At 43.3% G+C, this 19,218-nt stretch overlaps 3 protein-coding genes across 3 annotated transcripts; 2 read left to right on the top strand and 1 right to left on the bottom strand.

Moving 5' to 3' along the window:
- Positions 1-425: 425 nt before the first annotated feature.
- Positions 426-9,159, top strand: LOC306746848 (uncharacterized protein; the record flags this gene model as incomplete). Its single annotated transcript, XM_079229827.1, has 6 exons — positions 426-785; positions 2,211-2,320; positions 4,775-4,901; positions 5,161-5,361; positions 5,796-7,326; positions 8,098-9,159. The coding sequence occupies 6 exons, from the start codon at positions 426-428 to the stop codon at positions 8,469-8,471; spliced, it is 2,703 nt and encodes a 900-aa protein (XP_079085953.1). The 3' UTR covers positions 8,472-9,159.
- Positions 9,160-9,332: 173 nt separating this feature from the next.
- On the bottom strand, positions 9,333-15,143 carry tk2 (thymidine kinase 2). The gene is made up of 10 exons (XM_079229889.1): positions 14,923-15,143; positions 13,949-13,986; positions 13,612-13,686; positions 13,161-13,214; positions 12,638-12,727; positions 11,714-11,787; positions 10,931-11,019; positions 10,399-10,478; positions 10,131-10,211; positions 9,333-9,908 (listed from the first exon to the last, which is right to left on the bottom strand). Exons 1-10 carry the CDS (start codon positions 15,074-15,076, stop codon positions 9,822-9,824), a joined length of 822 nt encoding a protein of 273 aa, XP_079086015.1. The 5' UTR covers positions 15,077-15,143; the 3' UTR covers positions 9,333-9,821.
- A 448-nt stretch (positions 15,144-15,591) lies between these two features.
- Positions 15,592-18,618, top strand: ppp1r35 (protein phosphatase 1, regulatory subunit 35). The gene is made up of 6 exons (XM_079230198.1): positions 15,592-15,704; positions 16,664-16,907; positions 17,013-17,115; positions 17,674-17,789; positions 17,879-17,969; positions 18,306-18,618. Exons 2-6 carry the CDS (start codon positions 16,665-16,667, stop codon positions 18,581-18,583), a joined length of 831 nt encoding a protein of 276 aa, XP_079086324.1. The 5' UTR covers positions 15,592-15,704; position 16,664; the 3' UTR covers positions 18,584-18,618.
- Positions 18,619-19,218: the final 600 nt, after the last annotated feature.

Genomic DNA, 19,218 nt, shown 5'->3' with positions numbered 1-19,218 from the left:
ATAGTTCAAAGGCCTAATGGAGTGGCTGTAGATGTTGAGACCCACAGTTGAAGATAGAACATTATTTATTTAATAATATATTATATAATATATACATAAATATAATATATATAATAAATGTACAATAATAATAATAATATATATATATATACATATATTTCCTCAAACAAACAAAAGAGCAGTTGTTTTATTTTAATTGTAGCTTACAGTTTTGCTCTGACGTTGTTGTTTTTGTATGTTATTGTGTTTCTAATCTTCGGTTGACTTTAAATGGTGAACAAACACCTGTTGGAGACTTTTTTCACACAACGCCACGAGGCAGAAAAAGAAAAGCCAGAAGAAGCTGCTCTGACTTTCGCTTCCTCGTCAGGTCTGAGCGGCACTTCCTCGTTCGGGGCCCCGGGCGGAGTGACGGCGTGACGGCCATGAAGGACGGCGACAGCGCGGAGGAGCCGGAGGTCCCCCGACAGGAGCTGTACGGAGACTACGTGAGCCTCTACCGGCAGCCGGGCGCGGAGGTCCGGCCGTGCCGCGACCCCTCGCTGCTGGACAGGACCGCCCGGTACCTGCGCCGGGAGCCCGCGGAGGCGTTCACCGTGTTCCCGTTCCACCGGGCCGTGAGCCGGCAGCCCGCGGAGGCTTTCCCCGTGGTCCCGGTCCACCGGGCGCACGTACCGGGCGGGAAAGAACACCTGGCCGCGTTCATGAAGGCCACCGAGCTGCTGGAAACCATCTGCGTCAACCTGTTCCTGCAGCCCTGGAAGAAGGAGATCAAGACACTGAAGGTGGCCTTCTTCCTTCTCTCTTTCTCTCTCCCTTCTCTCTTTCTTTCTTTCTTTCTTTCTTTCTTTTTCTTTCTTTAGTTTCTTTTTCAGGTAACCTGAAGGACCTCGTGTCCATATGAGTTACATTAATTGAGGAATAATCAACATGGAAGCATCGGATTAAATGATGTCGTTATACTTCATTTAGTTACTTTTTCATTGTGAACACAAACTCTAAAGTAGTGCTTCTTATTCAAGTATGAACAGCTGGTGTCTCCACGGAGAGACATGCCATCATCCTGTTTAATATCCTTAATAAACTATGTTTATTTATTTATTTATGAATATATACATAACATCTTTAATAAACTATGTTTCTTTAATTATTAATGAATGTATACATAACATCTTTAATAAACTATGTTTCTTTAATTATTAATGAATAGATGCATAACATCTTTAATAAACTATGTTTCTTTATTTATAATGAATATATACATAACATCACTACATCCTCTTTGACCTCTTTAATAAACTATGTTTCTTTAATTATTAACGAATAGATGCATAACATCTTTAATAAACTATGCTTCTTTAATTATTAATGAATATATGGATAACATCTTTAATAAACTATGTTTCTTTATTTATTTATGAATATATACATAACATCTTTAATAAACTATGTTTATTTATTTATGAATATGTACATAACATCACTACATCGTCTTTAACATCTTTAATAAACTATGTTTCTTTAATTATTAATGAATAGATGCATAACATCTTTAATAAACTATGTTTCTTTATTTATTAATGAATAGATGCATAACATCTTTAATAAACTATGTTTCTTTATTTATTAATGAATAGATGCATAACATCACTACATCCTCTTTAACATCTTTAATAAACTATGTTTCTTAATGAATAAATACATACAATCAGAGTATTTGGGTCATTAAACAAAAAGGATGGAAGTGCTGTCACTTGCTTGTGAAGACACTAAAATCATTCAAGTTAACTTATTACGTACATAAATGATATCTACAAATTATAAGACTGTCCTTGTAATGATGAATAGAGTTTGTTCTTTTAATGTTCAATGTTTAATTTTGGCATTGCATTGAAAATCCTAAATTCTCGGAAATTGTCTTGTCGCTTTTATCACACATTTAAAATCTTCTTTTTTTTCACAAATGAAATCTTCTTCACATTCAAAATGACATGTATTAAATAAAACAGTAATATGGTTTAAAAAACGTTTAAACACCTAATTATTATTCACAATATGAAATAAATACCAGTCGCACAGAATGACGTCATTAGTGTTTACTTTAAAAGTCAGTTCATATTAATCAATTTGTTTTAGGTATGAAAGGGGAAATGCATTTCAGAAGATTCCAGCTTCCTGTGGAATGACCCGCTTCTGTTTCTCTCTTTCAGACGTTTACCGGCCCGTTTATTTACGGGCTTCTGCCGGTTCTCAGCAGCTCTACCATTCAGTCCATCCTGGGCTCTATTGGCTACCTGCCTCACCCCGACGCTCCACACAGGTAGGGACCAAGGAGCTACATCAATAAGACATCAATAAGGCTGCTCTGGTGTCTCCTACAGGGGAAACACACACACACACACACACACACACACACACTGAATAGTGAGTTAGATGTAAAATGTCAACCTAAGAGATAATAAGAAAATCAATTAAATTAATTTTAAATGGTCTTGACAGGATGAATGGACAAGAGTGTGTGTGAACACGCTGCTCTAGAATACAGGAGTGTGTGAATAGAGCTGCTCTAGAATACAGGCGTGTGTGAACACGCTGCTCTAGAATACAAGAGTGTGTGAACATGTCAACCTAAGAGATAATAAGAAAATCAATTAAGTTCATTTTAAATGGTCTTGACAGGATGAATGGACAGGAGTGTGTGAACACGCTGCTCTAGAATACAGGAGTGTGTGAATAGAGCTGCTCTAGAATACAGGCGTGTGTGAACATGCTCTAGAATACAGGAGTGTGTGAATAGAGCTGCTCTAGAATACAGGAGTGTGTGAACACACTGCTCTAGAATACAAGAGTGTGTGAACACGCTGCTCTATAATACAGGAGTGTGTGAACACACTGCTCTAGAATACAAGAGTGTGTGAACACACTGCTCTAGAATACAGGAGTGTGTGAATATAGCTGCTCTAGAATACAGGAGTATGTGAACATGGTGCTCTAGAATACAGGAGTGTGTGAACACACTGCTCTAGAATACAGGAGTGTGTCAACACGCTGCTCTAGAATACAGGAGTGTGTGTGAATAGAGCTGCTCTAGAATACAGGAGTGTGTGAACACGCTGCTCTATAATACAGGAGTGTGTGAACACACTGCTCTAGAATACAGGAGTGTGTGAACACGCTGCTCTATAATACAGGAGTGTGTGAATAGAGCTGCTCTAGAATACAGTAGTGTGTGAATAGAGCTGCTCTAGAATACAGGAGTGTTTGAACACGCTGCTCTAGAATACAGGAGTGTGTGAACATGTCAACCTAAGAGATAATAAGAAAATCAATTGAATTAATTTTAAATGGTCTTGACAGGATGAATGGACAGGAGTGTGTGAACACGCTTATCTAGAATACAGGAGTGTGTGAACAGAGATGCTCTAGAATACAGGAGTGTGTGAACAGAGCTGCTCTAGAATACAGGCGTGTGTGAATAGAGCTGCTCTAGAATACAGGCATGTGTGAACACGCTGCTCTAGAATACAGGAGTATGTGAACACGCTGCTCTAGAATACAGGAGTGTGTGAATAGAGCTGCTCTAGAATACAGGAGTGTGTGAACACGCTGCTCTAGAATACATAATTGTGTGAATAGAGCTGCTCTAGAATACAGGAGCGTGTGAACACGCTGCTCTAGAATACAGGAGTGTGTGTGAATAGAGCTGCTCTAGAATACAGGCATGTGTGAACATGCTGCTCTAGAATACAAGAGTGTGTGAATAGAGCTGCTCTAGAATACAGGTGTGTGAACAGAGCTGCTCTAGAATACAGGAGTGTGTGAACAGAGCTGCTCTAGAATACAGGAGTGTGTGAACACGCTGCTCTAGAATACAGGAATGTGTGTGAATAGAGCTGCTCTAGAATACAGGCGTGTGTGAACATGCTGCTCTAGAATACAGGAGTGTGTGAATAGAGCTGCTCTAGAATACAGGTGTGTGAACAGAGCTGCTCTAGAATACAGGAGTGTGTGAACAGAGCTGCTCTAGAATACAGGAGTGTGTGAACACGCTGCTCTAGAATACAGGAGTGTGTGAACACGCTGCTCTAGAATACAAGAATGTGTGTGAATAGAGCTGCTCTAGAATACAGGCGTGTGTGAACATGCTGCTCTAGAATACAGGAGTGTGTGAATAGAGCTGCTCTAGAATACAGGTGTGTGAACAGAGCTGCTCTAGAATACAGGAGTGTGTGAACAGAGCTGCTCTAGAATGCAGGGGTGCAACATTGTAATGAAATATAAATTATGCAAAGACACATCCTCCTTGTGTCACGGTTTGTCTGGGTTCCTGTTTTATGTTGAAAGTCCTTGTCCTTTGTTCCCCTGCACTTCCTGCCCCTGTGATTGTCTGTTGAGTGTCTGCCTTGTCCCTGATTGTTTCCTGCTGTGTCCAATCACCTTCCCCTTGTATTTAAACCCTGTTTGTCTCCTGTCCCCTTGTCGGGTTGTACTGTGTGAAACCGGGTGTTAGCCTGTGTGTTCCGCTGGAGTTCTGCTTTGTGTTGTTGAGACTCCTGCCGGTTTTGGAAGAATAAACATACTTTTGCTCAACGCATCAGCATTTGGGTCCACTCCATAACCATCCTGTGACACCTTGTGTCAATATTGACAAGTTTAATCAGTTAATGTAGTGAAAAAGAAAAGAGGTTATTAAATGGGTCTATATGTGTTTGACCCCTAAAGGTCCCTGTCGTGTTCTCTTCAGCTGTCCTCTCAACTGTGTGATGTATTTCAGTGAATACCGACTGCGTGAGGACGTGGACCCAGACGGCGCCATGCTGCTGGGCTTTGAACTGCTGCTGGCCCGGGTGAAGTGTGACCAGCTCCTGGAGCTCTTGGAGAAGGATCAGCTGGAACCGAAGGTACGATCACGAATCATCCAACTATGTTAAATAGTTGAGTTTTAGAAAAGGAATGCAATAAAAAAAAAGGAACACTTGGATGACACATTTTGGGATGTAGACACCCACACATTGTGAGTGTAGCTCATTAGCATGGAAAATAAACATACCATAGTGACATCCCAGCACCTATATGTAAATGAATGGCCGCCATAGGACATGGTTTACAGCAGGTTGGTCTCATTTCATGGCGTTCATGTGCTGTCATCTGACACTGCAGGAATTTCTGGATGTTCTCCAGAGGAGAATAGAGCCGACACCGGATGAACCTCCGGAGAAGACGACGGCGACGATGGGGCCAAAGGAAGAGGAGGAGAAGACGGAAGAGGAGAAGAAGACGGAAGAGGAGAAGAAGACGGAAGAGGAGGAGAAGAAGATGGAAGAGGAGGAGAAGAAGATGGAAGAGGCACATAGAACAGAGGTAGGGAGGAGGCCAGAAGTCTGGATGGCTGTGTTGACCATTGGATTCTCCAGGTCTTGTGTGTTCAGTTTCATCATTTCTCACCATAAACTAAAGAGCTTTTGTTCTTTTTTTAATCACCCATTCACACGCTCATCATTAGTTTTGACATTTTTCGGCCTTTTTGAGTATTTATATATATATACTAATCGTGCATGATTATCGATATTACTACAGAATTTATGACGTTTGCTTCTATTTATTTACCTTTCACTGTTCTTGTCCTGTTATTCTCTTTGGTCTTTTAAAACAATGAGAAATAAAGACTGAGCAGGCGTATGATGCATGGCAACATACATCCTGAACATACATGACAGCCTGACCAACCAGGATAACTAACATAACCCGCCGTATCCAACGAGCTGCACTGAACTCGGCTTTGTTTCATTTCTCAGGGTCCTCTGGTTCTGGACCCTCTGGTTCTGGACCCCCTGCTTGCAGTGAAGCCCCAGCCCAAGCCCCGCCGCTGCCATCTCAATGGCGTGGACCAGTCCATCATGGAGATGCAGATGTCCTACCCTGACCTGGCCTTCAGGGGCCGTCCTCTGCTACCGGACAAACCTCAGCGCAGTAAAGATGTTCACACTTCCAACACCAGGGACAACAGTGGTGACAGTAAAGCTGCGGAGGGCCAGGACAGTGGGGGTCATGACAGGAACAGTGGGGGTCATGACAGGAACAGTGGAGGTCATGACAGGAACAGTGGAGGTCATGACAAGAACAGTGGGGGTCATGACAGGAGCGGTGGGGGTCATGACAGGAACAGTGCAGGCCATGACAGGAACAGTGGGGGTCATGACAGGAACAGTGGAGGTCATGACAGGAGCGGTGGGGGTCATGACAGGAACAGTGCAGGCCATGACAGGAACAGTGGGGGTCATGACAGGAGCAGTGGGGGCCATGACAGGAACAGTGGGGGTCATGACAGGAGCGGTGGGGGTCTTGACAGGAGCAGTGGAGGTCATGACAGGAACAGTGGGGGTCATGACAGGAACAGTGCAGGCCATGACAGGAACAGTGGGGGTCATGACAGGAACAGTGGGGGTCATGACAATGACAGGAGCAGTGGAGGTCATGACAGGAACAGTGGGGGTCATGACAGGAGCAGTGGGGGTCATGACAGGAACAGTGGGGGTCATGACAGGAGCGGTGGGGGTCATGACAGGAACAGTGGGGGTCTTGACAGGAGCAGTGGAGGTCATGACAGGAACAGTGGGGGTCATGACAGGAACAGTGCAGGCCATGACAGGAACAGTGGGGGTCATGACAGGAACAGTGGGGGTCATGACAATGACAGGAGCAGTGGAGGTCATGACAGGAGCAGTGGGGGTCATGACAGGAGCAGTGGGGGTCATGACAGGAACAGTGGGGGTCATGACAGGAGCGGTGGGGGTCATGACAGGAACAGTGGGGGTCATGACAGGAACAGTGGGGGTCTTGACAGGAGCGGTGGGGGTCATGACAGGAACAGTGGGGGTCATGACAGGAGCGGTGGGGGTCATGACAGGAACAGTGGGGGTCTTGACAGGAGCGGTGGGGGTCATGACAGGAACAGTGGGGGTCATGACAGGAGCAGTGGAGGTCATGACAGGAACAGTGGGGGTCATGACAGGAACAGTGGGGGTCTTGACAGGAACAGTGGGGGTCATGACAGGAACAGTGGGGGTCTTGACAGGAGCGGTGGGGGTCATGACAGGAGCAGTGGGGGTCATGACAGGAGCAGTGGAGGTTCCGCAGCAGGAGACACCAGTAGCAGCCACATCAGTGCCACTGATGGAAGCACAGCTGACGGAGAGCTCGGGGGTCCTCGGGCCCTTTCCCTGCACATCACACTGAGAGCTGCATCCACAGCAGAGGCTCCGCCCACAGCAGAGGCTCCGCCCACAGCAGAGGCTCCCGCCCGGACACAGCAGCAGACGGGAGCAGGTAACACACTCGCACATGCATACACACACCGAGTGTATGATCATCAGAACATTATATACACGTCTAGAGGAAAGCATTTCAGGTAACACATGTACACAATTTCAAATATATTGTGCACCGAATACCAGAAAAAGCTGTAGCTCAAATCTCTATCCCGTGAATGAGGAGTGGGCTAAAATCCTCCTATTACAGGATACATAAGCTCATAATAATATAACAGGGGATAGCTACCACAGAATAAACTGTATGGCAAAGTGTCAGTCTACAGCAGTGGTTCTCAGACGTGTTCTGTCACGCCCCGCTTTGGAGGAAGAACAATGTTCGGGCTCCAACAACATGGTAACAAAATGGTCCAACTTTTTGTGACTCCTCCATCTGTGCTTTTTCAAATAATGGAAGAAAGAAAATGTAAATCCCTTTCAAGTAAACCAGGTTGCTCCTTCAGACAAAAAACAATAACAGGTGCAATCATTGTGGCTGCAAATAACCTGTTTTGCACTGAATATATTTCAAGATAACAACTATAACGTTCAACCTGTGCAAAACAAAATGAGTGCAGATGTGAGCATCACCTGTAATACCTCCGCGCCCCACTAGAGGGTCGCGCCCCACAGTTTAAGAACCACTGGTCTACTATCGTATTGAAATATGACTGAGAGCAAGAGAGTCTCCCTCTGTGCTCTTTGTGTGAAAGACATCTGTTTCATTTGTTGATTATTTTTGCCTGAACTGTCACCTGCAGTATAAATATGAAACTCCGGATTTTTACAGACCCTCAAAATAGAGCGGCCAACCCGAAGCGTCCCTCCCAGAGCTTCACGGACGAGGAGCAGGAGCTGAGAGCGCTGGCAGAGAGCATGGGCCAGCTCCATGTGCACGACGCCACCGAGGAAGGCACGAGCAAAGGAAGCACCAAAAAAGGGAGGAGCCGGACGGAGAGCGAGGCCCAGGAGGAGAACCTCGGCCCCAGATCCCCTCGGTCGGGTCCTGCAGCGACGGAGGAGCAGAAGCGGCGCGATGGCCAGAGCTGCAGAGGAGGCGGGACAGAGCGGCAGCAAGCAGAGGAGACCGTGGGAGCAGAGCCGGGCCGAGACGAGGAGCAGCTGAGCAAGAGCTTCGTGATGGTCGAGCATCACAATAAATAACACGCTCACGGCTAAATTATATGTATCTGAGAAGCCAAGACCAGCTGTTATCAGTCTGGAAGCCAAGATTTACCCGTGCACTATTTAAAAGAGCAGAACTATATTTTTATAATCGGTCCCAATTTGATGTTGTACTCTGTTTTAAATCTGCTCGACCTTTACTCTCAGGAATGTCTTCAGCTGCTCAAGCTGCATAGCAGCGGGCTGGAAGTATATGAATGATATCGGGTTGTGTTTATGTGCAAGTCAGCAGCTACTTTGTCCAAAGAGTTTTTTTTTTGACAATTCTGTAGCCGTCACAAATTTCCCAAATCTCTGACTGGACTCCTCCTCACACTGACCTTCATGTCCTCAAGTGGTGTCACACTTTAGTCTTTAGGGACTCTGACCGTGTTGCAGATTAATTTACAGCTCAGATTAACCATCATGCTATCATAAATAAACATAAATCAAAGGAAGAAAATGAAGGTGAATGAGAACACCACAGTCCTCATGGAGCAGATGAGTGGAGGTTTTGAGTGTTATATTGTTTCCTGTCATTTAACTGTAGACGTTTAATTAGTCATGAAAATGTACTGTTATAAATACTTAATATTTAAAGTTTTATGAGGTTGAAGATCTCTGCAGGTACACTCTAAAGATGTTTTTTTTATAATTATTTTTGGATACATTTACAAACGGGCTCGGAATCTGTGTCTCTTATACATAAATAAAAATATGAATGATTGTGTGTGGGCTTCTCATTGATCTGCTGTTCCTCTGCTTGGTGATCGTAGTTGAATCTCTGGGTTCAGCTTCCCTCATGACTCCTGAACCGGCTCGTCTTCTGCGGTGAGGTTTATTCATTATAGTCGTTACATATCTTGGTATTAATGATATTTTATTACATCTGCAACAATGCCACAATGGTCTTTATTATGCGAACAAATGAATGAAATCCCGTTACAGGGTACATGAATGTATAAATACTAGCAGAAGGAATGGTGGCCTGAGGTCCCCTGGTCCAGGATGGTGATCTTCCTGTGATCCGACTCGTCGAGGTTTAGAACCCAAACTCATCAAAGACACGTTGGAGGATAACGCATTACATTACAAAGTTAAATAAAAAGAGAATAAATATAGAAGTAAACTGCACACAGTGTGAATCAGTTAAGTGAGAGCTGAGGCTCAGAGCATTTGACCTGGTCTGGAGTCAGTTCTTATTCTGAAGCATTTCAACCCCGCAGACCTCTGAGAAAACATTTAACAAGTGTTCGTAAATAAAACCTACTTATTTTGAGCATTAGCCCTTTGCTAAAATGTAAATTAAAATGCTAATCCAAATCATGTGTGTGTGTGTGTGTGTGTGTGTCAGAGATAGCTTGCAGCTAAGATCTTGTCACGGTTTTCCTCAAACTGGTGCAGCATCTTCTTGAGGTCATGGTCAGCAGGAATCACCTGCTCACACACACACACACACACACACACACACACACACACACACACAGCAGGAGACAAGAAAAGGTGGTTTGAGGACCAGGACATCAATAACATCCCATAACGGGATAACATAAGAGGGAACACCTTTAGCTTGGTGATAAAAGGTTCATCTCTATGTTCAATATCTCAGAGCAGAGCCAAGAGGAAGTGAAGTGTCACAGGAAGTGAAGTGTGACTCACCAGCACAGGAGCAGGAAGAGGGAGGGACTTGGCCCTGATGAGCCAGTCCTCATACAGCTGGTGGATGGACTCCAGATACTCCTGGTGGACGGAGGCAGATCACAAACGCTTTATTGCTTTTACGCTTCATGTTTACACAAACAAGGAACCTGACTTGGTGATTGGTGCATAACAATAAGAAGTTGGCTATACGCCCATGCTGAAGCAATGACTCTGGTCAGAGTGTTTGTCCTGTTCTGTGAAGCCACATGTTTGAATGGTTCCTCACCAGTGGAATGACTTTCTCCTCCTCTCTGCCTCTCTGCTTCAACCTCTCATGGCAGGTCTGAGGAGACGTCTGCAGGTAGACTGAGCCACAGAAAGCAAGCAGTAAAATGAGACAGAGGTTCATCATGCTGTCCTGACTGGATGTGGGGTGGCTGGTCGTGTGGTACTTATGGGGTATGGCAGAAGATGACTGATTCTGTGCTATTTCCGCTGAAGGTGACCTGTTCTGTGATCTGCAGGACCGGATGGGAGGCTTGAGCATCAGACCCTCACATAGACAGTAGAATAAACCGACTTCAACTCAGAATCTGCTTCTGATTCCTGCACAAACATGTTGGCACTATATACTGTCAGTCTAAAAGTTTAAAAAAATGTAATGATTGTTTAATGTTATAGTGTAATGCATGTTGTTTGAATGCTGCAGTCATTGACAGAAGACAAAGTGTGTCATGATATTTCCACTCAAGTCAGCAGAGTAGGAAACCACCAACACACACTGATGATCACGTGTTTCTCTGCTTTTGTTTTCTCACCAATCAGATCCACAGGGATGGAAACGTTCGCTGTGATCCAATCAAACCACTCGCTGAGAACAGCGTAGTCCACCTCCGGCATCTTCCCACTGAAAGAAACAACAACTATTATAGCAGCGAGTCGGGAAGAAATGGGTTTCATTTGTTTTACAGTTTTTGAAAAAAACTAAAGGATGGACTTAATAATTCAACTTAAAGTAAATAAACATGTCTGCTGGTGAAAGTTACAATATTTTACTATTCAAAGTGTTTAACTATAGACTGTTGCCCCGAGAAACTAAATCATCCAACATCATTATTGTCAGTGTGCCGTCAGGTGAATGGACTGTACTAACATGCATATACTGGCATATTTTCACTAATAGATCAATAACAAATGTTAATAACGGAAATGTCTGTAAATGCCTGTTATGTAAAAGTCTTTTGGATTCTGCAAAGCTCCATCAAATACTTTAACCTGTTCTTCATCCCTGAAGCGTATGCTTGAACAACAGACTGACTAAATGACTATTCAACATTTTCTGAAGCCGTCGTGAATGAAATATTCTTAAAGAATCCACAGATACACCGACTTCAGTTTAACCCTTTAACCAGCTAACCGGGTTACACCAACCAGCAGCTGCAGCGCTGTCAAAGACCGTGTGTGTGTGTGTGTGTGTGTGTGTGTGTGTGTGTTTGTGACAAAAATAATCCATCGAGCATGAGAGGTAAACTGAAGTGATGTTCTATATGGATATACTTTTGGTCTTCTCCAGAAGTGGAAGTTTCTCAAACAATAGATACCTTCTGAAGAGATTCTCCACAAAGATGTACTTGGCACTGAAGATGGATCTCTCAATCATCCGGACCGGAGCCGTCTGGAACCCACAAGAACCAGGGTTCACACATCCTGACCAATGGGTTCACACATCCTGACCAATGGGTTCACACATCCTGACCAATGGGTTCACACATCCTGACCAATGGGTTCATGACTTTAAACCAAATGTCCATGACTAAACGTTTAGTGAAATCTGGGTGTAAACATGACATTTTTGCGATCCTTCTACACTTCATATACTCATATACTTCATTTGCATTTTTGCACTCCCCTATTGGTTGTTTATTATTTGTTTTATTTTTTACACCTCACACACTGAATATACACATACTTTGCATTTTTGCACTTCTACTGTATAAGTTTAATTTAATTCCTGAATTAATACTCTTTTTTTTCTTTCTTTCATCCCAGCTATTTTTATTATTATATATATATATATATATATATATATATATATATATATATATATATATATATATATATATATATATATATAATAATAATAACTTTCATCCCTGTTGTTTTTATATCTTATTTTTTGTCTGTAAATTGCTGCTACTTCGACACCAAATTTCCCCTCGGGGATTAATAAAGTATATATTCATTCATTAATTATTTCAAACTCAGCGTAAATGAACGTCATGAACACATGAATATAACACATTTACATGACTTTTACTAAACTTTGGGATTTTATTTTTTTCAAGGACTTTTCCAGGCCTTGAAAAAACCATTTTAAAACTCCATGACTCTTCCAGGTTTTTGAAGAAACTTTAAGCACACAGCTGCTTTTCTGATGAGGTCATATCTTTGCATCACCAGTCCACAATCACCAATGTGTCAGCAACTGCCGACATGGACTCCTACCCACTGAAGCGTGCACCCACCATGGCGGCCATGTGTCCGTCCAGCATGGTGAGCTGAACGTACGTCTGCAGAGTGAGGCCCCAGCGCTCAGGGTCCTGGTACATCAGAGCCTGGGGGCAGAAACACACGGCCGGCACGGAGTCACTACTGACGCTTGTCTGGGAATCATGGTCCCCAGAGGATGGACCCTGGTCATTTTTGGTGACTTTTCTGAACATAGTGCCACCATTAGGACAACATTAATTTGTATTTATGTTCTACAGGATATATTCAAATCAACTAGATTGCCATGAAATTAAAAGGTCAGTTCGCAAAAAGGTCAGAAAACTAATTTTCTCTCTTCCCTCTTTGTTTAGCCATGTTGGGTTGCAGCACACAATGCACCCCTAGTAGGTCTTCACATGTTTAGTTTACTTTCATCAAAAGTCATATTTTAACACTCCCAGATCCTGTATATCTGAAATAATTTTTGGTCCGACCGGATTTATAAAGTGTGATGTCCGGTCGACAGGATAACACAAATGATAACAACATGAACGATACCAGAAGGTTGTGTCCACGGACATTCCTCCATTTAGGGACCGGCTCCGTCAGGACCTGGAACAAAAGAAAAGAGGGGAATTCATGAATGGACTTTTCCAACATGCAGGGTTGCCCAATCATGACGCAACAGTAACATTGCTGAGCAGCGGACTGTAGAATCTAGTTTTCCTCTGAACGTGCATGTGCACACAGGTCAACATTATGCACAAAGGTCAACATTATGCACACAGGTCAACATTATGGACACACATCAACATTATGCACACAGGTCAACATTATACACACACAGGTCAACATTATGCACACAGGTCAACATTATGCACAAAGGTCAACATTATGCACACAGGTCAACATTAAGCACACAGGTCAACATTAAGCACACAGGTCAACATTAAGCACACAGGTCAACAGTATGCACAATGGAACTGCAGAAGGACTTTGGTTCATGTACCTCTATATTGCTTGATTCTTTGAAATACTTCAGACATGTCGTCTTCCCACAGGCAATGTTCCCCTCAATGCAGATCTGAAAACAGGGACAGATATTGTTTGACAGTCTGGTCCACAGAAATGATGAAGAAAAGGATATAACTATGACATGAGCTTGTGTGACGCATGATGATTATGTAATCACTGTAACATGGGTAAACATGTAGAGCCACATTATGAGTGTTTCTGCTGGTGAACGTTACAGAGTGTGAGCACGTACGACTGTTTTCTTATGAATTTCCCAAGTTTTAAATTTGCAGGAGAAGAAAAGTATTACAGACCACAGGGAGAAGACTCACCACGGCCTTCTTATGCAGCCCATTCCGCACCAGCTTGCCTTGGAAGGAAGACAACAGAGTGAACTAGACTCCCACAACTCCCACAACTCCCAGTGCTCACATCAGTCTGCTGGTCTGACAGAATGCCAGAGGGACAGACGTATGGTAACAAGCCCAACAGGTAGAGTAGTACAGGTCTCTACTGTATAATACAGTAAAGAAAGCGTGTGGTAATAGGGTTGTTATGGCTCCCTACTCCAAGGCATCTGCTTGGAAATGAAACTATGACTGAAGTGCTGCAATATGAGAGCTTTGATATGAGTGTTTACAATCTGATGAACACAATACATCTGCACTCTTATGCCCAAAATACTAAGCCAAGTTTCGAAGAACTTCAATAAATAGATACAGCTGGGATAATTACTTCATGTGTTCTGTATAATAATCACATAATAATCACACAATAATCACATAACAATCACTTGATAAACCGGAATACCGGCTAACGACCGTAGGACCGACATCTTGAATAGCTGGTTAACTGAAGCATGACTGGTCTCTGCTGGCTAAATACATGATGTATCTATGGCCTGCTTTTTATCTGTTTTTATTTATTTATTATTTTTCTAAACTGTCTAAAATGTTTCTTGGCCTCTATTATGGTCAATTTGGTTTAATGTATGTGTCTCTCGACTCCTGTATAGTACAGCCCTTTGGGACCTTACTTTATGAACATTATGAACATGTCTTATGAACATTATGAACATGTCTTATGAACATTATGAACATATCTTATGAACATTATGAACATATCTTATGAACATATCTTATGAACATTATGAACATATCTTATGAACATTATGAACATGTCTTATGAACATTATGAACATATCTTATGAACAATATGAACTTGTGTCTTTATGAATATTATGACTTTCGGCCGTTAGTCTCCACATAACACGGCCGCCTCTTGCTCCGTAACACCGGCCACTGACCTGGAGGACCGGGCGGGCCGCTGCGGGCTCGGTTCTGGGTCAGTCTCCCGGCAGGTGAGTCTATCCCACAAAAAGATGACGGAATCCCGGCCCGTTGAGCCAAAACAAGCCGAACACAGCGGGACGTTAACGGCACACTCCTGCCAGCCGACATCGCGCTGCACGGACACCTGTCGGCAGAACTTCTGTGGCTTGCATATCAAAACAGGAGGAAATGGTTTTCTTCTTCTTCTTCTTCCTTTTACTTCTGGTGCTTCTTCTTCTTCTTCGTTTACTTCATAGACTGTACATAACAGTGGCAACGCTCGTTAGAGGCGCATTACCGCCACCTACTGGGCCGGAGTATGAGCCAGAGTTCCTTCTTCCCCTCGAACTAACTAAACGAACAAAGAAAACTAAAAATTAAGGAAGGAACAGAATAAATCTTAATTAAACCAGTTTCTTAAAAAAACAGAGCAAAAATAGTAATAGCAAGTCTAGGCCTGTAGGAGGCAGCAATGCACTAAACCGTGCCGAGTCTGCTGGAAACAAGAAGAAGAAGAAGAAGAAGAAGAAGAAGAAGAAGAACCTCCCTGTCTGGCAACCGTATACGTCGGTTTGTAGTCGGCCAGTAAAACAAAAGAAGAAGAGTGCGAGGAGGGTAATTCAAAGGAGAAACGATGAAAACCGTCCTGGAGCCCTTGGATAATAAAAACATTTAACGTCGGGTCATCTTCAGAGAGCGACTTTGGTTTGAGCGGATCTATTGTTTCTAAGTATAGTTTCCGGTCGGACGAACTCAGGTAACACAAAGAAGAACATGTTAGCTTTACAGGCTTTCATCTGAAATGTAACGTTACTCTGTGGAATAAAGCAGACATGCCAAACTTTTAGTCTAGACACTCATAGTGGAAGCTGGGTTATCTAACTGCCTTTGTTCACTAAGAATACAAGACTGATCACTTATTATCTGTATTCAAGCGTAAACATTAAAGGTTTCATTTGCTATCTAACAAGTAGCTAGCTGACTACAGTGCAACTTAACTACTTCACTGTTAAGTAGTATATGTCAACCAACAGATTACATTGGACTTACGGGTTACTTGCCTACATATAACGATAAAACGAGTATTTCCATTTCATGCTGTTTTACTTCTACTCCACTACAATTAATGTGGAAATACATTTGAGTCAAGTGAGCGTCATCTGCTCGTGACTCGTGCGGTTTCGGTACGGGGGCTCGGATAGCCCAAAATGAGATGGGCCTACACAATGTATATATAATGTTGTATACAACGATTTAATATACAGTACATACTGTACAGTTTTAATAATTAAAAAAAGGGATTGGAGCGTTCTAAAATCCTCAAATAATAGTATTTAATCTGTAATGAAAATGTTTCCTTCATTGCTTAGCTACAATTTCCAGTATATATAATTTCAGGATGACCCTGACTATGCCCATGAGAAATTTCATGTGATTTTTACTGTACAGTTTTTGATAGAATCCAATAAATGTTATAACCTGTAATCAAAGTCCAAATATGAAGAAATTATTAATATGAATGACATTTGAGCTGACTTACAGTGAAATCACATGAGATTTGAGATGTCAGGGTCATCCAGACAGAAAATGTTTTAGCGAACCAAAGATGGAAATGTTTTGATTACTGATCAAAGATTATTTATAAATAGAGACTTTCTCATTTTCTTTTTGGGGCGCATTCCACTAAAAATTAATGTCTCTATTGTTTCCTACCAGGATGAGTTCCTCCTCCTTCCTCTCTCCTCCCCCCTCTCCTCACACTGCTCCCCTCCCCCTTTCCTCCTCCTCCTCTCTGATTTGCTGTCCTGAGCTCGACCTGTCCCTCACACTCGGCTCCCCTCCCAAGACCAGCCCCACCCACCTGAAGACCAGCCCCACCCACCTGAAGCCCAGCTGCCTAAAGAGCGCTCAGCAAAGGGACCCATCGCAGCTGAAGCCCCGAGGACAGGCAGGGAGACAGGTGATGACATCATCCTGTAGTCCTGGTGTGATTCAGTGATGACATCATCCTGTAGTCCTGGTGTGTGCGAGGGTGTGATGACATCATTCCGGGTCTGTTCTGCAGGTCTTTTTTGAAGAGCCGGTGGATGTCACGGTAACACAGAGCAGAGACGCCCCACCTAAACAGCCAATCAGAGGTCAGAGGAGGAGCAGAGGATGTCACCACGGTAACCAGAGTCTTCCACCTGGCGCGAGGCGATGCCAAATGCATTGCAACTGTCACTGCTAGTTTCAGACCTACGCAGTTGTCATTTTCACGCCAGGCCAACACGTTGTGTAACAGCAAATGAACGTTAGCATTAGCATTAGCATTAGCATTATGATCACATGTGTCCAGACATGCACAGGTACATTGCTACACCTTCAGACCAAGGCTACGTTCAGACTATCGGCAAATCCGGTTTGTTTCTGAAATCAGATTTTAAGACCGTCTGCGTTGCAATTTGCCAGTGATCAGATGGTCTTGAGTTCTAACCCCCAGGAGAACTTAGCATTATGAGGATGTGTTTGTGTCTGTCCAAGGCTAATCTCCCATTCCGCTCCAGCAAACTGCATAATATGTTGGGTTAGTTATGCTGCATGCCTACAGATTCCTCACTCACTACTCCACATTGACACCAGAGACGCAGTGAGGGGAAAACCAAAGACTGTAATAGCGCTAACACTGGTCGCTGGGCAGTAGAATATCAATAACACATGTTCTTCCTCTCCTCTGCTTTGTGTAGCCACCAGACAATGGGCGGAGTCCCGTGGTGCTGTATCCAATCAAGACCCAGGCATTCTTGAGAGGGCGGGACTAAACACCACTCTGGCTCTGAAGGCGGAACTTCAGTCGCTGCAGGTTCACACTTTTAGCAGTCGGTCGTCTATAAATCACAGCTGAGCTAATTAACTGCTAGTTCCCACGGTAACCGGTCTGGTGTCCTGCAGGGGGCTGAGTTTAACTCCCAGAAGGCCGTGCAGGAGACACTACGGAAGTCAGAGAGAACCAAAATCCTGATCAACACCAGAGCTACTGAAGGTCACACACACACACACACACACACACACGTGTTTGCAAGCTCTGTTGAGTGTGAAGTTAGAGTTTAATAATTGCGAATAACAATACTATCCCGATAATTATTAAAATATCCGTACATAAAAATGTCTGTATTTTATACAATGTAGCATTTAAAAAAAAAAAGAAGAAGTCAAATCCTACATTTTTTTTAAATTTACGACAAAGTCCATACGTGATTATTGATTGACAGTATATTGGTTTGTATTTCACTTTCAACTTCAACTCAATTAGGTCCATGTACATTTTGTATTTCACAACTCTGTTTAAGTTTCTCTCTCTCTCTCTCTCTCCCTGTAGAAGTGAATGTCTCTCGCTCCCAGGTTCTCTTCACTTCGCTGGTCTGTGTTGACGTTCAGGAGGATCAGCTGATCAGCCGGGTGCTGCAGGACCGGCTGCAGCCGTGTTGTCACGGCAACAAGGCAGCAGACGGGCCCTCTCTCCTCCTCTTCATGACCTCTGACCACCTGAGACAGAAGCCTGTCCCACTAGAGGAGGAGCCTGTCCGCTACAAGCCCCGCCCACTGCCCTGTCCCGCCAGCTCGACCTTTGACCTCCACAGAAGAGAGCGATGCTGAGAGGTGACGCATGCAGGAGATACTGAGATCAGACTCTGTGGGATGTCCTTAGTAATATTTATCATATTTCTTAAATTATTAATATAAACTGAAATATTTTATTACGCTACTTTTAGTTTTTCCAATAAAGTCTTTTCAAACACAGAATGCATCCCAAGGCTCATGAGTGCATCCATGTTTCCCTCACTCGTCTTTTCATTTGCAAGGAGAGGATGTGAGGAGAGAGGAAACGAGGAAATATGGTCCTTTTTGCTTAGGAAGTGTATTAGGGTGCACGACTAAGGCGAGCTAAACAAAATGCTGAAAATAATAGGAAACACCAGACAGGGTTGTGAAGAAGAGGAGTCCGTTGAGCTCGTAGTTTTGAGTTGTAGCGATCATGAGATGATGAGGAATAACCTGAGGGAATTAGGGGTGCATGGGTCAGAGCACAGGTTAGGGTTCAGTTATCTTTAAATAGGATATGATGGAGATGCAGGAATATGGTAAGGGTGCTTGTCAGAGGCTATTTCACTCTAGGGCGGCAAACATGGAGAATAAAATATCGGTTAATGTGGTATATGTGGATTGTCAGTCTATTGCCTGATCCTTATGTGAATAAGGAAAGTAGATGTTACTTACTGAAAGCACTTTGT

The sequence above is a fragment of the Taurulus bubalis genome, assembly GCF_910589615.1.
Source record: "Taurulus bubalis genome assembly, chromosome: 14".
In the NCBI taxonomy this organism is placed as follows: Eukaryota; Metazoa; Chordata; class Actinopteri; order Perciformes; family Cottidae; genus Taurulus; species Taurulus bubalis.
This window is presented reverse-complemented; position numbering and strand designations above follow the sequence as displayed.